Source organism: Capricornis sumatraensis, chromosome 4 (genome assembly GCF_032405125.1).
Source record: "Capricornis sumatraensis isolate serow.1 chromosome 4, serow.2, whole genome shotgun sequence".
NCBI classification, from domain to species: domain Eukaryota; kingdom Metazoa; phylum Chordata; class Mammalia; order Artiodactyla; family Bovidae; genus Capricornis; species Capricornis sumatraensis.
In genome coordinates, this window is record NC_091072.1 from 1,236,362 (window position 1) to 1,258,107 (window position 21,746).

At 44.0% G+C, this 21,746-nt stretch overlaps 1 protein-coding gene across 1 annotated transcript in view; it reads right to left on the minus strand.

Moving 5' to 3' along the window:
* The window catches only part of ZNF385D (zinc finger protein 385D), a 757,956-nt gene that overhangs the window by 85,138 nt on the left and 651,072 nt on the right, over positions 1 to 21,746 (minus strand). Inside the window, exon 9 of the mRNA XM_068970436.1 lies at positions 20,979 to 21,141. Coding sequence (XP_068826537.1) covers positions 20,979 to 21,141 — 163 coding nt within the window. The remainder of the gene's footprint in view (positions 1 to 20,978; positions 21,142 to 21,746) is intronic.

The window sequence follows — 21,746 nt, forward strand, 5'->3', positions numbered from 1 at the left end:
GTGGCAATGAGGAGCCTGCCATGGAAGAGCCGTGTGCCCGCCGGGCCATCTGTTCCTTCAGTTCTGGCTGTTTTCTGAGGCCGGGGTTTTTAGAGCATAAATAAATCCAGTCCGCTTCGACTCTCTGGAAGGAAAGCAGTGCCATTTATTTGTTTAATCTCTCCAAAGCAGCCCGAAAGCATTACCTGGAGGTAGAACCTGGAATTGGATTTGTGGTCCCAGAGGACTGTCACCACTAGAGTGGGCCCAGCCCTACGGTGAACAGACACACTTGCAGTTAGAGACGATTAATAAACTGATGAAAGCTCCCTGGTTAAAAGCTGAAGAATGCGATTTAATGCTCTCTTTTGCTTTTAATGGACTGAAACCTGTTAAAACCTGCTAAATAATAAGGCAATTTTTTTTTTCTTGCAGCTCATAGAGGGACAGTAGCTCACACACACACACACACATACACACACACACACACACACTCTTGAGAAATGTATTTCAACAGGCTCTTCACTTAAAGTGGCTAGAATGGAGCAGAACCCAGAGTCCACAGGGCCCAAGGAGCCCCAGAGGAAGGATGGAGATGAAACTGGAGACTTGCCACTCAGAACTTCTGTGCTTGCATTATCAGCTTTTTCTGGGTCTATTAAATCAACAGAGCAAAAGCTAGGCAGATGTGGTCTGCCAACAGAGGCAGCCTGGGGTGGGGAGGAGCCGTAAAATGGCCCGACAGGTGTCCCAGGGCTTGATACCAAGGCGAGGCTCACAGGGCTCCTCTGGGGACCCTGATGCAGAGAGTGGCTGACTGAGCACAGAAAGGAGAGAACACGGGACGGAGTCTGAATCCTCGCCTCCTTCTTGAACTTCCCAGATGGGCCATTGCGTTTATTTTTGGAATCATGATGTCAAAGCAACCAGATGACGCAGTCGTTTGGGTGAGATTTTTGCTCTGGGGACACCTGCCAGGATTCAGCTTCACCATCTAAACCTGGTTCTCCCTTCCCACCGAGGTAAACACGTCCATCTGTCTGTCCCACTCTATGCCACAGGCTGTCCTGGGCTTGCAACAGCTTCCAGACGGCCATGCGGCTGCGGAGCTCCTGGTCAGGATGGGCTCTGACCTCCAAGTCAAGGGCATCTCCCTCTCCTGTTCGTGGAAGCCTCTTCCTGAAGCCCTGCCCTGGAGGTCTGGGCTGGAGCCACAGCTTCCTCTGAAATCAGGAGGCTATGTGTTCATCTTTTAGGCACATCCTTAAAATTCTTTAATGCTGACACATGGCTCTGGTGCTTTGAGCTTCCAAAACTTGGGTTTCACCCCTTCTTGCTGTTGTCCCCATGATCCAAGTGCTCTTCGTACTACGGTCCCAACCTCTCTCTTGATCTCCACACCCTGTCCTGCCTCTTCTAAGGCTGCTGTTCAAATAGCAGAGAGCAGGATGGGCTAGATTAAAACACCACTGTGGTCGTGTCCTTTTAAAAGATGGCCTGAGCAAGAACTCCCATCCCAGACGAGCCGCTGACACTGAGCCTCTGCCCTCACTGGGTCTCCCCTCTGCAATGGAGTAAGTTCAGTGAAGGGTCTCGGGAACTCAGATGCTGGGTCATAAAAGCAACCAGAACTTCAGCCAGCCTGGCTGTCTTTCTGAAATGGAGATGCTGTGTATGAGGTGCTCAGAACATGCAAAGACCCCCGGTAGGACCTCCGGCAGACAGCACCCCCAGCCCCCCTGAGGCTCCAACCAAAGGCGGCGTCACTGACAGCCTGACCTGGGGGTGAAGCACGTCTGGGGACGGCTCACCACAAGCTGTCGTTTGATGGTAAGAACACAGGACACCTCCCCTCACACCTCCACCCAAGCAAGAACTGGCTGCTTACCCTCGGGATCGTGAGAAGTCTTACAACGTAGTACTGATACTATTACAGGCAATATACCCAAGACCATGGCAGATACAGCGAGTCCCCTACATATGAACAAGTTCTGCTCTGAGAGCCCACACATAAGTCTGATTTGGTTGTAAGTCCAACAAAGTTGGCTCAGCTGGTAAAGAATCTGCCCTCAATTCGGGAGACCTGGGTTCAATCCCTGGGTTGGGAAGATCCCCTGGAGAAGGGAAAGGCTCCCCACTCCAGCATTCTGGCCTGGAGAATCCCATGGGCTGTGTAGTCCATGGGGTCACAAAGAGTCGGACACGACCGAGCGACTCTCACTTCAACTTTTCCAATAAAGCACGCCTGTGCTGTGTGCTGTGCTTAGTCTCAGTTGTGCCTGACTCTGCGACCCCATGGACTGTAGCCTGCCAGACTCCTCTGTCCATGGGATTCTCCAGGCAAGAATTACTGGAGTGGGTTGCCGTTTCCTCCTCCAGGGGATCTCCCGAACCCAGGGATGGAACTCAGGTCTCCTGCACTGCAGACTGACTCTTCACAGTGTGAGCCACCGGGGAAGCCCAGAGTCAGCCTAGATACCCAGCTAACACAGTCGGCTATGCTGTACTGTGACAGGGTCACAGACACAGTCGGCTATGCAGTGACAGGGTCACAAACACAGTCAGCTATGCAGTACTGTGATAGGGTCATAATACATGCTCATCTTTGAAAGTTCACAACTGTACTGATGATAAATGATATCAAGTTTTAAGTGTTTTGTTGCTGTTTCTTTTAAACTTCAACAATATTGTTATCACCAAAGTCATGAAGGGTTAACCCTTTAACCCAGCTAACAGAAAAACTGCATTTCTAACAGGAGCTGGGATGGAGGTGAGCACCTAATAAAGACTGTCTCTTTAAAAAAAAGATTATATATATATACATTTACACACATTCATCTGTGTAAGTATCTTTTTAAAAAAGCAAAATTTGCCAGTGTTGGAGGAAAAAACAACCCAGGGTATAGGGCACATCATAACACTTGCTTTATTTTTCTCTCTGGAAGAAGAAGACAGCTGATAAAACTGCAGCTCCTGAACGTGCAGAAGTTTACATTGGGTGGAATTTTGATGAAGACAAAACAAAGACTTTCTCAGGTTTTTAAGTAAAAGAAAATATTCTGAAAAAACCAACATCTAAATTAAATCAATCTGATGACAAAGTTCCCACATACTGAACAAGCTTTCTTTATAACTCTAAATGTGTTCTACCTGAAAAAGAAAAGTTACTTTGTCTATGAAGCCGCATTTGGTTTCTTTCCTTCATTCCTTTTGGCAAAACACACAAACAAACTAACTAACTAACGAACTAACTAATTTCCACAAGATGCAACTCAGAAAACTGTCCTACCCTCCCCTGCTAATTGCAAGTTTGCTAGAAGATGTCACCTTTACCTTTTGAATGCAGAGACTATTACTGGGCAGAAATACTCAATGAATTTGCAGCCATGGCAAGCAAATTATTCTATACCTACTCCAGCCACAGTTATTAGACTGGTCGTTTTTTAGCACAAAGACATACTCTGGTTAGAATCTTGGATTACTGTGAAGTAAGAAATTGGTTTTCATCTACTGTTTCAAAACCCTTTCTAATATCAATTCACCTTTCAGGGTGATGATTATTTGAAGATCCGTCCTAGGCCACAAAAATTAACACATACTGGAACTTGGAAATAACTAAAAGACAAGTACAACATCACTAACATGCTTTCCCAAATATCTGGCAAATGAGAGATTTATGAAACGTTTCTACTAATGGGTAGGGAAATATGATTTCTATCTCATTTCTGATATGGTCTTCTGTAAATTCCTTATTATGGAGATGCCAAAAACTTACAAATTTATATGATGACATATTAAAATTTTAAAACCTATATAAATAAAAGCTACACTGTTTCTCCTCTTTAGGAAATTGCCAACTTTATAGAGTAAGCTATTTATGACCGTGAACTTCAGACTACATTACTTTATTCTTAAATATCATTATATACTGATGTAAAATGTCTTAGTAACACAGGAAAAACCTCCCATTTATGGACCCTGAATCAATTCTTTCTTAAGTGACTGGATTTTCAATTGCCAAAATTACTGCGCTAAATATCACCTTCAGTTCCGATCAGTTCAGTCTCTCAGTTGTGTCCGACTCTTTGCGACCCTAAGAATCGCAGCACGCCAGGCCTCCCTGTCCATCACCAACTCCTGGAGTTCACTCAGATTCATGTCCATCGAGTCAGTGATGCCATCCAGCCATCTCATCCTCGGTCGTCCCCTTCTCCTCCTGCCCCCAATCCCTCCCAGCATCACAGTCTTCTCCAATGAGTCAACTTTTCACATGAGGTGGCCAAAGTACTGGAGTTTCAGCTTCAGCATCATTCCTTCCAAAGAAATTCCAGGGTTGATCTCCTTTAGGATGGACTGGTTGGATCTCCTTGCAGTCCAAGGCACTCTCAAGAGTCTTCTCCAACACCACAGTTCAAAAGCATCAATTCTTCGGTGCTCAGCCTTCTTCACAGTCCAACTCTCACATCCATACATGACCACTGGGAAAACCATAGCCTTGACTAGACAGACCTTAGTCAGCGAAGTAATGTCTCTGCTTTTGAATATACTCTCTAGGTTGGTCATAACTTTTCTTCCAAGGAGTAAGTGTCTTTTAATTTCATGGCTGCAATCACCATCTGCAGTGATTTTGGAGCCCCAAAATATAAAGTCTGACACTGTTTCCACTGTTTCCCCATCTATTTCCCATAAAGTGATGGGACCAGATGACATGATCTTAGTTTTCTGAATGTTGAGCTTTAAGCCAACTTTTTCACTCTCCTCTTTCACTTTCATCAAGAGGCTTTTTAGTTCCTCTTCACTTTCTGCCATAAGGGTGGTGTCATCTGCATATCTGAGGTTATTGAGATTTCTCCCAGCAATCTTGATTCCAGCTTGTGTTTCTTCCAGCTCAGCATTTCTCATGATGTACTCTGCATATAAGTTACATAAGCAGGGTGACAATATACAGCCTTGACGCACTCCTTTTCCTATTTGGAACCAGTCTGTTGTTCCATGCCGAGTTCTAACTGTTGCTTCCTGACCTGCGTACAGATTTCTCAAGAGTCAGGTCAGGTGGTCTGGTATTCCCATCTCTCTCAGAATTTTCCACAGTTTATTGTGATCCACACAGTCAAAGGCTTTGGCATAGTCAATAAAACAGAAATAGATGTTTTTCTGAAAATCTCTTGCTTTTTTGATGATCCAGCGGATGTTGGCAATTTGATCTCTGGTTCCTCTGCCTTTTCTAAAACCAGCTTGAAGATCAGGAAGTTCACGGTTCACATATTGTTTAAGCCTGGCTTGGAGAATTTTGAGCATTACTTTACTAGCATGTGAAATGAGTGCAATTGTGTGGTAGTTTGAGCATTCTTTGTCATTGCCTTTCTTTGGGATTGGGATGAAAAGTGACCTTTTCCAGTCCTGTGGCCACTGCTGAGTTTTCCAAACTTGATGGCATATTGAGTGCAGCATTTTCACAGCATCATCTTTCAGGATTTAAAATAGCTCCACTGGAATTCCATCACCTCCACTAGCTTTGTTCGTAGTGATGCTTTCTAAGGCCCACTTGACTTCACATTCCAGGATGTCTGGCTCTAGATGAGTGATCACACCATCGTGATTATCTGGGTCAGGAAGATCATTTTTGTACAGTTCGTCTGTGTATTCTTGCCACCTCTTCTTAATATCTTCTGCTTCTGTTAGGTCCATACCATTTCTGTCCTTTATTGAGCCCATCTTTGCATGAAATGTTCCCTTGGTATCTCTAATTTTCTTGAAGAGATCTCTAGTCTTTCCCATTCTGTTGTTTTCCTCTATTTCTGTGCATTGATCACTGAAGAAGGCTTCCTTATCTCTTCTTGCTATTCTTTGGAACTCTGCATTCAGATGCTTATATCTTTCCTTTTGTCCTTTGCTTTTTGCCTCTCTTCTTTTCACAGCTATTTGTAAGGCCTCCCCAGACAGCCATTTTGCTTTTTTGCATTTCTTTTCCATGGGGATGGTCTTGATCCCTGTCTCCTGTACAATGTCACGAACCTCATTCCATAGTTCATCAGGCACTCTATCTATCAGACCTAGACCCTTAAATCTATTTCTCACTTCCACTGTATAATCATAAGGGATTTGATTGAGGTCATACCTGAACGGTCTAGCGGTTTTCCCTACTTTCTTCAATTTAAGTCTGAATTTTGCAATAAGGAGTTCATGATCTGAGCCTCAGTCAGTTCCTGGTCTTATTTTTGCTGACTGTAAAGAGCTTCTCCATCTTTGACTGCAAAGAATATAATCAATCTGATTTTGGTGTTGACCATCTGGTGATGTCCATGTGTAGAGTCTTCTCTTATGTTGTTGGAAGAGGGAGTTTGCTATGACCAGTGCATTTTCTTGGCAAAACTCTATTAGTCTTTGCCCTGCTTCATTCTGCATTCCAAGGCCAAATTTGCCTGTTACTCCAGGTGTTTCTTGACTTCCTACTTTTGCATTCCAGTCCCCTATAATGAAAAGGACATCTTTTTTGCGTGTTAATTCTACAAGGTCTTGTAGGTCTTCATAGAACCGTTCAACTTCAGCTTCTTCAGCATTACTGGTTGGGGCATAGACTTGGATTATGATGATATTGAGTGGTTTGCCTAGTTGACTGAAATAATTAAAGCACTTTTCCAAAGTGAAAATTTCTAGGAGATAATACATATCCTTGGACTGCAAAGAGTCCCTTGCATTGCAGGAGATCCAACCAGACAATCCTAAAGGAAATCAGTCCTGAATATTCATTGGAAGGACTGATGCTGAAGCTGAAACTCCAATACTTTGCCCACCTGATGCGAAGAACTGACTCATTTGAAAAGACCCTGATGGTGGGAAAGACTGAAGGCAGTAAGAGAAGGTGACGACAGAGGATGAGATGGTTGGATGGCATCGCCAACTCGATGGACGTGAGTTTGAGCAAGTTCCAGGAGTTGGTGATGGGCAGGGAGGCCTGGCGTGCTGCAGTCCATGGCGTCACACAGAGTCGGACACAACTGAGCAGCTGAACTGAACTGAACTGAATATATATCCTACCAGACTCCAGTCCCTTCCACTGAAGGCAGACTTCTGATATCTTTGATAGTTTTGTGTATTCATTTAGAAAAATTCACATTTGACTCCCCCAAAACCCTAGACCTTTTTTTTTTCCTCTTGTATTAAAGGTCTGAGTTTTGATCTTGCAGAAAATCCTGTATTGTCTAACTAGCATTACAAAATCAATGAACACAGAACATCCAAGATTGAAATGGTTTCACATGCAGCTTCTAAACGAACTAATATAAAGTTTACATAGAGGAATCAAAGATGCTTCTTTTCAATATACATGAAGCTTTTTCTATCTGAGAAAATAATCAAAATTATAGCATGGTTTCATTTAAAAATGGAGAAAAACCAAAAGCTTTGGCCCTTAACTTCATCATCTCTTAGAACCCTCCTCTCGGGTAAAAATCACAATGATGGGATGAGCTTAAATGTGGGCAGACACACATATCAGAATCTTTTAACAGGTCCAATATCTGATATGCAAAGGCAAATAATTTTAGCAGCACTCTTAGGGGGTGTTAGAGGGTTTTGAAAATAAGAGGAACTCTCCTGGGTGACTTAGTAGTCAGTAGCCTCCCAAATCGGAGTAGCGCTATCTAGGACGATGAGAGGACTAAGGAATTTGCTGCCCAAGTGGAGACCACAGATTGACGGAATCAGAAGGAGGTTCAAACCTCAGCTCTGCCTCTTATAGACGTGTTGACCTCAGTCAAGTTATTTCACTCAGAACCTGGTTTCTTTATCTGCAAAGTAAGAGTCAGATTCTTCCATAACCTTCCTGCCAAAGATCCTGGGGAGCCTCTCTACACACAAGGTGCTGTCTTTCTTGGGATGCATAGGCCAGCTTCATCGCTTCTCCTTTCGGGGCAGCACAGAAGCCACATTGTTGGCCCCAAGAGCCGCTGACCACCTCGCGGCTGTCTGACATAGAGCTTCTAAAGCACTGTGCTGCAGCTCAATCCTTCTGTGAAGCGAATGGACAAGAGGACAGGAGCAAATATTGAGCATGCCCTCAAAGGCTTAAGTGAGAGAGTTCAGGAGTTCTTTCAGGGACTGCATACCCTTGGTGTGCACTTAGTAACATTTCTGAGCCCTCTACCCTCTTCCTATGAAAGGGTCACTCCTGTTGCTCTGGACTCTTGTCCTTTATTTGCTATTGTCTCCTGATGAGTCATTTCCTACCCTGGATTATATCTGGGGTTTATTTCTTGTTTTCCCAAGCCAGACTGGAGACAGCTTGCAAGGAGCACTCCTGTTCTGCACCTCACTTTCCACCCCTGCAGTTATCATTAATATTGCAAAAGTATTTGAATAAGAATGAGTAGGCATGAATGAATAGGTGATCAAAGAATGAATAAGTACCCTAGAGTTCAAGAGTCAAGTGCTCAAATCTCTGACCAGTTCAGCGAAGGATGGGAAAGACTTTCTTTTCCATATGTTCCACTTCCTGGGCAGCATGAAAGAAAGGCATAATTTTTCTTAATCTGGATTTCCTGAATTCTACTAGAGAGTTGGTAAGGAAGCAGAAAGCTGGGCAAAAAGTAAGATAAGGTCCAAATGGGTCAGTACTCTGATGGCTACACATATTGCATCTTGACCTTCACGTTGGAGTTTGGCCAGGCACCAAATGTTATAATCTGAGGGTGACTGACTCGAGCAATCAAGTACGCGTAAACTACTGGCAAGGCTGTCTACAGACTGAGTCACAGCCGATGCAAAGCAAATGATGGGTGCTGGCTGCATGGCCCAGACTCCACCCTATGCAGTTAAACATGCCTCCTGCCCTCAAATTTAACCTGACACCAGGGACACAACTTAGTTAGTGCAGAGTCAATCTAACTCAATACAGCTTTTAAAAATGTTCTTAATTTTCATGAGAAACTGAAGTAGCAGGGAAATTTAGGGATGACTCTGAATGCAATTATGATAATTAAAATAGCAGCTTAATTTCATGCTGTCTCTGGGAAATGTTCAACTCAACGGTTGTACATTCAAATTCTGAGCTACACTAGCTAATATCTTTGATTTGCATTATAAAGTACAAGTAATAGAGTTCAATTAGTAAAATGTACTGACTCTAGGCATGGAAATGGTTACTAGACATTTTGGGAGTGTGTCAGTTTTGACTGTTGAAAGAATTCCTAGGATGATACTGCTGAAATTAAAAGGAGTGCATCACTGTTTATCGATAGTTTTATTTTTAATTACATATGTACGGATATGTTTGGCTGCACAGTGTCTTAGTTGCAGCATGTGGAATCCAGTTTCCTGACCAGGGGTCAAACCCAGGCGTCCGGCATTGGGCGCACAGAGTCTTAAGTCACAGGACCACCAGGAAAGGCCCTGTTTATTGACAGTTTTAATGTAAAACTCTCAGTGGCTGAATAAAGACATATGGGATAAAGGTGTATGGTCCACCAAGCAGGTAAAATTTTGGTGGGATTGACAAGTTTGAAGGTCCCCAATTTCCGTAGGTGCTGGGCACCGGGCTCACACAGAAGCCCGATCTTCTGCCCAGGTTTGTGTCTGTCCATACATGTATCATCGGCATGTAACACGGGCATCCTCTGTGCATGGTGACGCACAGGCTGGAATGAAGTACAAGGGAGCTTTCCAAGCACTTGAATGTGTAGGCCTTGCCTGGGATCCTTAAGTGATTTTGTTGGGCTAGAGTTCAGGAGAGGTGAGAAGGACTTCGAGAAATGGTAGGCAAGGAATAGATCATAAAATTTCCTGATGCGTGACTTCCCTGGTTGTCCAGAGGTTAAGAATACACCTTGCAATGTGGAGGATGAAGGTTTGATTCCCGGTCCCAGAACTAAGATTCCACATGCTGCAAAGCAACTAAGCATGCAACTAGAGAGTGATGCGCCACGGCCAACACACAACACAGTCAAAAAAAAAAAAGAAAGATCTGATGCTGTGTTTAAGAGTTTGGAATTCATAGAACATAAATGCAAGTGTAATTTTTAATTTAAATATCTGTTTCAGTTTGTGTTTTGCTAAGAATTCCATAGAAGCTCTGTGTCACTTGCTGTAATAAATCCGCTGTGAACATGTTTTGCTTCGCATTTGTTTCACGTCCCTTACTAGTAGGTATCCAACCCTTCACCTTCCCACTTTGGAGACAAAGTCCTCTAACGGTCCATGTGACTTTTACACGCGCTCATTTCGTGTTCTGTCATGTTTGATCACTGTTGAACTTTGGTGTTATAGTTAAGAGTCTACATTAAGAATCATTATTTTGCATTGAAATATTTTATCACTATATAAGCTCGGTGTGACGTGAGGTGTGCTTAGTCGCTTCGTCATGCCCTGCTCTTTGGTGACCCCATGGACTCTAGCCCGCCAAGCCCTCTGTCCGTGGAATCTTCCAGGCAAGAATGCTGGAGTGGGCAGCCATTTCCTCCTCCAGGGGATCTTCCTGACCCAGAGACAGAGCCCACTCCTGCATCTCCTGCATTGGCAGGTGGGTTCTTCACCACTGCACCACCTGGAAAGTCCTTATGGAAGCTTATGTCCACTCAACTCCTAAGAAGAACATAAAAATAGGGGGAAAATCCCTCCGTTAATTTAAAACACACACACAAGTGCACATGTAGACACAGATGTTTCCGGAAGTCTGGCAGCTGTAGATAAAGCCACTGGGAGTTTTAATTTAGTTCGTAAAATTCATCCAGATGTCTGGTATTTCATAGATACTGTTAAAAGATAGGTATTCAGCTTTCTATTTATTTTATGGATTTGCTATTTCTCCTAAAGAAAGACAGTCACATGGAGTGTGGAAAGATACACACACTCACACGCAAGAAGTCAGGCACCCTGTTTCTTTGAAGCATGACATAAATTATGTCTATCTTGTCAATCTAGTCTTAATCCCCTCCTATCAGGCACTCGTACCCCAGCCCCTGACCACAGACAGATGGCAGGTCCTTCGAGACTCAGGTACACACAGCTCCACTCACTCGTTGTGTTTGGGAAGACAACATGTTCCTGTCCAGATGAGGAATTTTTGGTGAAATTCTCTGGTTCCAGGAGTGGTTTTCCGTAATGCATCTGGGTCAATGCTTTTATCAGCAAAATACCCTTCATCGTGATTTCCTCAGGCGCAAAAAGGACAGACTAGAATATTATCTGTGATTTCCATGGCACCTTCAATGTAGAATCCGCCATCACTGATTCACACACAAGGGTCCCAGGACCACAGTATTCAAATAAGCATCAGGAGGGTGTGTGTGTGTGTTTCCTTTCTGAATTCCCCTTCTCTGTTTCAGTCTTGCTGGAAATCTGCTCCTAGTACACTCTGCTGGTACTCATCATGCATCTTGATTGGGGAATACTCGATAAAGTCTCTTTCTTTGACCAAGTGAAGCATGTCATGAGCCAGGGCTAAGAAAAGAAAAAACACTTAAGGCATCAGTGTTCTCATGATGGTACTTCAACTCCTCGCCAAGATGCTTGCAAAGGGGTCCTTTACTGTAGCAGTGATGGTCCCAGGGAGTCTTTGTTTGGGAGAATGAGCCAGAAAAGAGACCCCAGGAGCTAGCACAATATCCACTCTGCCAAGCGCGGCCTGTGTACACCACTCCACCAGATCTAAGTGCTAATAGAAATGTGTCCACTTACAAATGACTGTGTATTGCCTCTGAAAGGTCGACAGAGCTATGGCTTCATAAGCCACAGAAGCTTGTGTCTCTCTTCTTAAAGAAAATGCACAATGCTAATAATGAATGCCTGGTGCACTGGGGTATTTCAGGAACATGTATTAAAGACGGAATCTCGCATATTGGCAAATACGTGTATTACACATTTATATAATAAAATACCATCTAATATATTCCATAGTGTACTGTGTGTACAAAGGTATAACACAGATTTTCAAATGCATGGCTTTCTGATGTCAAGCCCAGCCTGTATTCTGTTATAACTTTCAACATTTGGGACCTTTGTTTGAAGCCTTTGTCAAGAAAGGCAAACTCTTCCCGTCATCCTTAGGAAAACAGAAACAAAGCTAAGTCCCACCCATCCTCGCTGAAAACTGTCTCTTTTCTAAATGACACCAGCCTGGCTTTTCCTTGCAGACTACTCAGCTACCACTTTTATTTCCAGGTCACCATTCTCATGATTTGAATGAGTGAGTGAAGTCGCTCAGTCATGTCTGACTCTTTGTGACCCCATGGGCTGTAGCCCACCAGGCTCCTCAGTCCATGGGATTCTCCAGGCAAGAGTAGTGGAGTGGGTTGCCATGCCCTCCTCCAGGGGGTCTTCCCGACCCAGGGATTGAATTCATGTCTCCTGCATCTCCTATTGGCAGGTGGGTTCTTTTATCACTGAGCCACTTGGAAAGCCAAGATGGCTAACATAAATCTAAAATCTCAACCAACTAATTAACTCCTGATTGATAGTCACTGAAAGGACAGTAGAAATGTCAGATCTTCCTTACTTGTGTAACTGAAGAATCTCAAAAGAAAAAAAAAAAAAACCAGGAAGCAAACTTTAGGGGTGAGACTTTACCATTATGAAAACCTGCAATTCTGAAATTCTCTGAGCAATATCTTATAATTCCTTGGATAACAGAATTATCATTCTTTCATGGAATCAGGTACTCACTAATAAGAATGTCCAAAGATTTGCTTTAATTCAAGAACAAAAGAGAAAAACTGATTGTTTCAAGTTTTCAAGCTATCTGTTATATAAAAATGCTCTGCAAAGAAAAAAGGATAAGTAAAAGGATTATGCAAGTATGTCTTCTAAATGAGCATGTCATCTGGCAACAGAAATAGGCAAGTCATAGAAATTATATTTGAGCAAGAATAGGATAGGGGAGCCAGGGAGGTATGGATTCTTATGGGACTTCACAGGCAGGAGGAAGAAGAGAAAAGTGACCCACTTTTCAGGGAGAAATTTAGAAGCACAGTGCAAGAAACAAAGGCACGTGGGGAACGGTCTCTAGGGAAGAATATTGCAGGGAAATAACAGAGAAAAATGTTTGAAAAGGTAGGTTGCGGTCAAACCACGGGGGACCATGAGGTCCACCGAAAAGGCTCCTTGAAGGTTTCTGATGGGTGTGTGCCAGCTTACACTGGCCCCTGTAAATGGGCGGGGGGTGAAGGCTGCAGTTGTCAGGGCCCCGGATGGAGGCAGCTGGATTTGCATGGAGACTATATGCAGAGTACATCGTGAGAAACGCTGGGTTGAAAGAAGCACAAGCTGGAATCAAGATTGCCGAGAGAAATATCAATAACCTCAGATATGCAGATGACACCACCTTTATGGCAGAAAGTGAAGAGGAAATAAAAAGCCTCTTGATGAAAGTGAAAGTGGAGAGTGAAAAAGTTGGCTTAAAGCTCAACATTCAGAAAATGAAGATCATGGCATCCGGTCCCATCACTTCATGGGAAACAGATGGGGAAACAGTGGAAATAGTGTCAGACTTTATTTTGGGGGGCTCCAAAATCACTGCAGATGGTGATTGCAGCCATGAAATTAAAAGACGCTTACTCCTTGGAAGAAAAGTTATGACCAACCTAGATAGCATATTGAAAAGCAGACATTACTTTGCCAACAAAGGTCCATCTAGTCAAGGCTATGGTTTTTCCAGTGGTCATGTATGGTTGTGAGAGTTGGACTGTGAAGAAAGCTGAGTGCTGAAGAATTGATGCTTTTGAACTGTGGTGTTGGAGAAGACTCTTGAGAGTGCCTTGGACTGCAAGGAGATCCAACCAGTCCATTCTGAAGGAAATCAGCCCTGGGATTTCTTTGGAAGGAATGATGCTGAAGCTGAAACTCCAGTACTTTGGCCACCTCATGTGAAGCGTTGACTCATTGGAAAAGACCCTGATGCTGGGAGGGATTGGGGGCAGGAGGAGAAGGGGACAACAGAAGATGAGGTGGCGGATGGCATCACTGACTCGATGGATGTGAGTGAGTGAACTCCGGGAGTTGGTGATGAACCGGGAGGCCTGGCATGCTGCAATTCATGGGGTCCAAAGAGTTGGACACGACTGAGCGACTGAACTGAACTGAACTGAAGGCAACTGCAGGGGCTTCCCTGGTGGCTCAGATGGTAAAGACGCTGCTGCCAATGCAGGAGACCCAGGTTCGATCCCTGGGCTGGGAAGATTCCATGGAGAGGGGAATGGCCACCCACTCCAGTATTCTTGCCTGGAGAGAATCCCGTGGACAGAGGAGCCTGGTGGGCTACAGTCCGTGGGGAGAGCCGGGCACGACTGAGTGATTAATACTTTGACTTGAAGGCAAGGGTAAGGGTAAAATCAGAGGTCCATGAGGCCAGGACATGGGGAGAAATCATGCTTGAAAGGGTGAAAGATGCTTCCTCGGAACGTGAGGGGAGTGCGTTCCGGCCACTGAGGAGACGCACAAGCTGAGCCAGGAGGCAGAGGCTACGGCAGCCGGAAGGTTTCAGAGCCACAGGCTGCAGGGCTCGGAAAGACAGCAGGAGAGAAAGCTGGAGGCGACGGCCAGTTAGGCTTCTTCTTCTTTGAACTTGCAAAACAGAGGTGCTGCCCACCCAGCCGAGTGAGTGACCCATAAGCCACAGAGGTCAGGTCAGGTCTTAGGAGGACAAAGCTGAGATGTGGCCGCTGAGCCTCGAGCACGGGGCAGTGGGAGCCGTGGTGGGAAGTGATGCTTTATTGCTCACCATTAAGCTGCCTCCCTTCCCAGAGGAGAATATCCCTCCCCGCCCTTTACACCCAGGCTTGACCATGTGACTCACCAGTGAAAGTGAGAGCAGAGTTATGTGTCACTCCCATTAAAAAACTGTAAAAGTCCACTGATTCACGCCCTTCTCTTCCCCTCTTCCAAAGAACTGGTGATGTCCACGTAGTGACCACTCCATCAGCCTGGCCCCAGAGTTAAATTAGCATGGGAAAGACAGCAGGGCTGCTACATGGGGTGTGAGAGATCATTAGTGGCTGTGAAAGCATGGTTTGTTACTGCAGTATCACCTAGCCTAACTAACAGATATGCCGGGGGCCAGCGTGAGGAACTCCGCCCATGGCAAAGGTCATGAGGAAGGAGGCTTGGCATACGCAAAGGCGTGATCACGCCTCAGGAAACCCCCTGTTCCCGAGCATCTACCCCAAAACCAGAGTCTGTTTTATGCTCTCACCTACACCTCTGACTTTACGGGGGGCTCTCCCCCATAACCGTTTCTCTCGGAGATGCAGCTCCAAGTCAATACAAATTCCTGGGCGTGACAAGAGTGTTTCAGCTTACAGACTCCTCTGAAGGTTATCTATCCAGCCTGTATAGGTTCGTCCGGCCACATGTGATTATTTACAGCCTCCCAACCTGAGAGGCATGAGATGTTTTAGACTTACTAAAGGCAAATTCTTTGGGGGAGTTAGAAATTATTAGTATAACGGGTTGGTTAGGAATTATATTGGTGAAGGGTTTTTCATTTGTTGTGTCAATAATTGCTGCTAATTCCCTGCTCTGGGTGGGACAAGGATGTCTCAGGTCAGACCTCTCTGCTGACAGACTAGCTTGTGTGACAGGATTATCCATACTCCTGCCACATGATTGTTTACTACCTCTCAACCATAAACAGCACAGAGAGTTTTGGAGTATTTTGAGAGTCTTAATTAGCATAGGGCCTTTTCTTCTTGTTGAGTCAATAATTGCCGCCAGGCCTCCGTATCCTTAGGCACTTGGGAATATATTAATCAATGTATTTGGAATATAGCAAAGGAAATATAGTAGTTTTTGATGTTAGCAATACTAGACTTTTTGAGTTAATGGATTTTCTGTTTTGTAATAGATCACTGTACTTTGTTATAAATCACTGTGTCCTTGCTATGTAAGAATGTAACTTTATCACTATCTTAAGACTAAATAGATCTTAAGGGGAGCATTGGTGAAAGGATTTTCATTTGTTGGGCTGATGTTTGCTGCTAAATCTCCATGTTTCCTACCCTTATAATGAATATAACTAACATATAAGAGAAATAAGTATTAACCTTTAAGCATGTAGGAGAAATAAGTATTAACCTTTAAGACTAATCATGTTAACCTTGGGTTAAATAAATTCCTTTCTTTATTGTAACTCACTACACCCTCACCCTATAGGAATGTAACTTTATTTGGAGGGCGGTGCTTGATTTAAGAAAAAACACCCTTGGAAAAAATAAGTTTCTTGGTTATCAGAAAGAAAGGATCATAAAATGTCAGCAGGTCTCACTCATGGCCAGAAGATGATGTAATATCCCTAATACCTTTTTTTGTACATTTATGTGAAGCACCTGATTTTGATAAAGGTCAGGACTGCTGACCCCCACATGACTCTGTATTCATCCCTATGTGTAACAAAAGGTATATAAGCTAACCCAAAAAGAAAGACATCGGATCAGTTTCTGGAAAGACTGACTCCCCCATGTCGCTTCTTTCTTGCTCCTGTTTTTCTGGCTGAATTCCCATCTGGAGCATGGATGCTATTCCATGTAATCCAAGTTATTCAGCCTCTTTTTCTCCACTAATCTTCCTACTGCACTATCCACTATCGGAGAAGGCAAAGGCAACCTACTCCAGTACTCTTGCCTGGAGAATCCATGGACGGAGGAGCCTGGTGGGCTGCAGTCCATGGGGTCGCTAAGAGTCAGACACGACTGAGCGACTTCACTTTCACTTTTCACTTTTCATGCATTTCTCTATATCTGTGATTAAATATGTATTTTTCCAAAGACGCCGACTCCGTCCCCACCTTCGAATCACCCTGGATCCACTGGGGCTGGACCCCGGCACAGATAGATCACGGGAATGAATAAAAGTGTCCAGAAAGGGCAAGTAAAGAAAGACCAGAGGGTAACTTTCAACCAACGAGACTTAATCCAGCAATTGTGAACTGTCATTTCACAGAAAGAGCCAACGGAGTTACATTTCCCAAGTTACTTTAAGCATAATTTCTTAATATCATGATTACTTTTTTGTATTAAGAATTTGCATGAACATAAGGGAAAGGATAAATTAGGAGTTTGGGATTAACAGATATATCCTACTGTATATAAAACAGATAAATGGCAAGGTCCTACTGTATAGCACAGGGAACTATACTCAATATCTTATAATTTTCTATAAAGGGAAAAATCTGAAAGAATATATATAAATGTACACGCTAAGTCGCTTCAGTCGTGTCTGACTCTGTGACCCCATAGATGGCAGCCCACCAGGCTCCTCCGTCCACAGGATTCTCCAGGCAAGAACACTGGAGTGGGTTGCCATTTCCTTCTCCAATGCATGAAAGTGAAAAGTAAATGTGAAGTCGCTCAGTCGTGTCTAACTCTTAGCGACCCCATGGACTGCAGCCCACCAGGCTCCTCCGTCCATGGATTCTCCAGGCAAGAGTACTGGAGTAGGTTGCCATTGCCTTCTCCGATATATGTACATATACACATATAAATATACACACCTGTACACTTGAAACTAACACATTGTGAAATCAATTTACTTCAATTTTAAAATAAAAAAATAATTAAAAACCCTAAAACAGCTACTAGATCAGGTACTCTGGTCGCCTTTGGAAATGTTTGCTCCTTGAAATGCTCTGTAATGACCAGTAATCACCCTCCCATACCAACAATTTTGAGTGTTCCAAATATTTTTTAAAATCTTATTTTTGCCTGTAAATTTTTCTGTGTTAAATCCATCAATCTAGCACTCCTCATTAGATTGAAAGAACTAAAATCAAGCATTGCTGCAAGGAGCGTGCTCTTGCTTAGCAGCAGGGGAAGAAGGCTTTCTGGGAGCAGCTGGAGGCTGATCACTGAGTGGCATCTACTGCTCACCACCGCAGCCTGCAGAGTGAAGGGACGGAAGGTCAGGAAGTCCAGCGGCTAAGAGCTCAGCCAGTGGATCATGTCAGATATTTGTTAGCCTAAGACAGCAATTAAAAGCCATAGTACATGATATAGGAATTTCAAAGGAATTATTTGTCAAAAAATTTTTTAATAAGTAGATTTGGAATGAGATTTTTTTTCATGAGTATTCTATTTCTTGTATTTTAGAGACTCCAAAGCAATTTTTAAATTCAAGTCCACACCACGTCTTGCTTTTTTTTTAAACTATTGTTGCCCAACCTTCTCTTATCTATCAAATCACTGTATACTCAAGCATTTTTAAAAGGCAATTGGTATATATAAATTTGGCAAAGTTGTGTGATTTATGCATAGAATGTCTAGAAAGGTTAAATCACTTTCACTAATTTTGCCAAATTTATATATATATATAAACTAATTGCCTCTAAAAATGCAGTGGTGAGCTGTAGACACCATTCAGTGATCAGCCTCCAGCTCCTCCCAACTTTGTTCGTTAAGCAAGTTACAATTTGTTATTATTAAAACATACAGGGTCCCTGATTTCAGACTCTTCTCTCTTCTTCTACTTTCAAGAAGGAGATTAAATAAATAATTAAATACTTATTTAATTATTCTAAGAAACTAGCTCAGAGACCCATTGTGTTTTTAGAGTTGTATCCCTTTCTAATCAGTATGAGGACACGGACAGTAATAAAAAGGACAGCTAAGAAAACCCCAGTTTGCCAGCATAGGTGCCTTGGATTCACACTGCAATAAAATGGGATGAGAGTCTATAATATTCTAAGAGCTTTCTGGGCTACTTTTCATGGGTAGTTTTGCAGAAATCCCAGGGAAGGATAGAATTTGGCCTAAGACATCCGGTGAGTGTGCCGTGACTATCAGTGTTTCAACCTGTACAGTCTGTCCCTCTGCAAGTAGAGGCCCCCATGGCCCAGAAAGGCAGAGACTTTCCTGATGTCCATCTCCAGCCTCTTTTGGCTTTAAGATATCTGTACTAACTTTGCAGACTTTATTCTCCCTCTGGCTTCTACCATTTCCTCCAGCTTCAGCTAGAAAGGGCCCTTCACCACTTCAGCACACTCCAACCACTAGGTGGGCCTGGCGTCTCCACTGGGAATCTGCCCGTTCTATGTGGGCTCTTTCCCACCACAAACCCCAGCTAGCTTCCACTCATCCTCTTAGAAGAGAGAGCCCCGACGGCTGTGATCCCTTCCACTCTAGTCCCTAAGGTGAGGGACGGAGGCGTGCATTCACAAGTCATTCAAAGAATAGAAATGGACGCACAAGGGAGCCTTTCTTAAGCCAAACGAGCAGCTCTCCTCAGCATGTGCATATATATATGTACATGCATATATATACACGTGTGTATACATATATGTATGTATAGATAGTAAATGGTGCTCATTCTCAGTATAGAGGGATTTTTTTGCATTTTAAAGAGACGTCAAAGTAACCCAAATAGCCATTATGGATTAAAAATGTCTAGGAATAGAAAAGTTTGAGAGGAAGCAAAAATTTACATCAAACTCTGGACATCAAACTCATCTTTTTATATCAAATCTTTTACATCAAATTTACATCTTTAGTATTCCTACCTACCATCATTTTGCAAATGAAATATAGATCTTTGTGGCGAGCATGGCTTTAGGGAATCCCAGTTTGTGCCCCAATATCTGGGAGAAAAATGACACTCACTTGCTTCATGACTTCTCCTACAGTCCCCAAAATAAGGCAGTGAATTTTCAATTAACAGAGAAAAGGGTAATGTTTTCCATACAAGGTCTTATATCTGAACTAATGCGATGGTATGATTCAGCTCTTACTCAGACCTTCAAAGAAATGAACATGATAATTTTTTTTCCTTTTATATGTTGGGACACAAAATTGGATGAATCAGAGAATTAAAAGGGTGAGAGAAAATGTAGCCAACAGTTTACTCAGCACCCACACCCCGTCAGACTGGTGCCAGGGTACGAAGGCGACAAGAGGTCCCGGCTTCAGAGGAGACACAGGGTCCTCACAGAGGAGGCAGACTGCGTCCACAGTGATGCTCGTGTGAAGTATGTGAAATACATCCTGGGGACTCGGGGGAATACCAGCACCCCTTACAGGCTCACACAGGAGCAAGCCTCTCTCCAGGCCCTCTGAGGATGCTGCGTACATCTCACGGGTGTACCTCGTGTAATAAAGTTGCTTTAATCTGTTGTGTTCATTCACTGTTGGTTTTATATTTTCATCAGCCAAGGCCAGCAGATCTCTTCCAGGTAAGACATTACCACTGATGACAACATCAATGCTTCCTGCTATCTCTGGGGCCTGGGAAGCCACTGATACATAGCAGCCCTTGTGTTCTTAGAAAGTGATTTATTCAAGGCGCATCCAGGGATCACACTGCTTTCCTGTTATGTAAGTTCTGAGGACCAGTGGCCTTATATTTTAAAATGCAAGCTTCCAGAACCCGCCCCCACCCCAGCCCCGGCTTCCCTTGTTATGAATAAACTGTTTGAGGAGCTATGTCAAGGGACCCTTCAGAGGCCATTATTTCACTGTGAGGACTCTTAAAAAGAATAATTGGCATCAATAACACTTACCTGTATATGCAGAGGGAAGGTTACCCAGCCATAACAAGACCAGATTCACACAGCCATTACTTAAGAGAATGCAATATTCAGGATTTATGAGGATAAGCCCTGTCGGTAGTAATGCCCTTACAGGGGCCTTTGCGGTTCATTTAGCACAGTCTGCTGTGTACTCACAGGGAAATCAAATCTGCCATGCAGTTCTGGGTGCAGACGCTGCAAACAAGATGCAGATGAGGCACTCTGAAAGGGTCCCTTCTCAGAAAAGGCTGTGGCTTCAGACGCCCTTTTGACTCTTGGGTTCCTCAAAAGCAGCAATTGGACTGTTTCCGGTACAAAACCTGCAATGTTACTAGTGATCATCCATCTCTCAAGGGTATTGGAAAAACGCGGGGGTGGGGTGGGGGGGCATTACCATTACACAGAGAGATGGGTCAGATGTGAACCAAGGCGCAGGAGCGTCAGCAGCAGAGCAGGGAAGGAGTCCCCGCACGACAAGGATGAGGAGGACAACAGACAACAAAGAGCGTGCCGTAACCTGTTTCGTCAGAGCTGGAACTGGTGGCGTGGGTGGTGGTGCAGCTGGAGGCAGTCTTTGCACTGTCCTTGGCAGCGACAGACGTCTGCTTGGCCTTCATGGTGTCCAGTGCTTTGAGCTTCTTGGCGTGCTTCGTGCCTTTGTAGTGGGCCGCAGCCTGGCTCTACAAAGGAGAACAAAATGAACCGTGCGATCAGGCTCATTTCTGAACTGGCGTGCTCTGTATTACTGCAAATACAGACTCCCTTTCAATAATAGGTACCATTCAAGCCAATCCTGGCCGTGGCCAAGCAGCGGGGTTCTGTTGAGAATGATGCTACAAAGCAATGGGAAGCAAGTTCTAAAACCTCTAGATGGAAGGGAGAAATGTTCTATTGCCTCTCTTCAGAGAAATGGAGCTGCACACTAACCTATCAACAACACTTTCTTTGTGAAGTGGGGGAAAGAAATGAGAATTTACAACTGTACTGCATTTCTTCTGTCACCAAAGATGCTGGGCTCCCAAGATTAACAAGGGCCCTGGAAAAGAGCAGCTCTCACCTTCTGAGCTCAGGCAATGTGCTTTCTCCGTCTACAGCGGGTATTACTGACACAGGACCCAACAGGTGTCTACCAGGAAAAATTCACTAATAACAACACAAGTAGGTGCCCCAGAGGCCAAGACTGACGTGTAAGAGTTCAAAAGCAAACGCCCTGTGAGGTCCAGATGGAGCCACGGAAGCCAGGCCGTTTTACCCTTCTTTCCTTTTCCTTGCTTCTCACAGAGCG